The sequence below is a fragment of the Cynoglossus semilaevis genome, chromosome 20, assembly GCF_000523025.1.
Source record: "Cynoglossus semilaevis isolate Cse_v1.0 chromosome 20, Cse_v1.0, whole genome shotgun sequence".
Taxonomy (NCBI): Eukaryota; Metazoa; Chordata; class Actinopteri; order Pleuronectiformes; family Cynoglossidae; genus Cynoglossus; species Cynoglossus semilaevis.
The window spans coordinates 14,010,327-14,010,744 of record NC_024326.1 but is presented as its reverse complement, the minus strand read 5'-3'; the positions used below and the strand labels follow the sequence as shown (position 1 = coordinate 14,010,744).

Here is a 418-nt window from a genome sequence, read left to right as displayed (position 1 = left end):
CGCCGCCCCTCCCACCGCCCCCGCCCCCGTACCACAGGGGGGCGGGGCTGCAACGAGAGCTTCAGGGCAGCCATCGACAAGTCGTACGACCGTCCTGCGCCACCAGAGGAGGACGATGAGGGCATGGAGACACGTAAGATCACACGCTGTGAAAATGTGTTTGTAAAGTGTCTAAAATGTTCCAGCATGGTGATTGAGTGAACTGATGCTAACACGCTAACACCGTAGCTTTGCTGGGACAGAGAATCAGGATTTCAGGCCTGGTCCTGCGTCTCTTACAAAGCATGAGAGTGAAGACGTGCTCGCTGATAAAGCTTGGTCTCCAGCAGCTCGTGTTGCTTCAGTGCTGGATCAGGATCAGTCTGGCTGAGAGAAGGCGACTGGTCCTGTTCTGGACTGGACTGGACTGGACTGGACT

The 418-nt window shown here is 56.2% G+C and overlaps 1 protein-coding gene across 1 annotated transcript in view; it reads left to right on the top strand.

Annotated features, from left to right (window-relative positions):
• pard3ab (par-3 family cell polarity regulator alpha, b) overlaps positions 1-418 on the top strand; it is a 67,509-nt gene that overhangs the window by 41,568 nt on the left and 25,523 nt on the right. Inside the window, exon 20 of the mRNA XM_025052580.1 lies at positions 38-133. Coding sequence (XP_024908348.1) covers positions 38-133 — 96 coding nt within the window. The remainder of the gene's footprint in view (positions 1-37; positions 134-418) is intronic.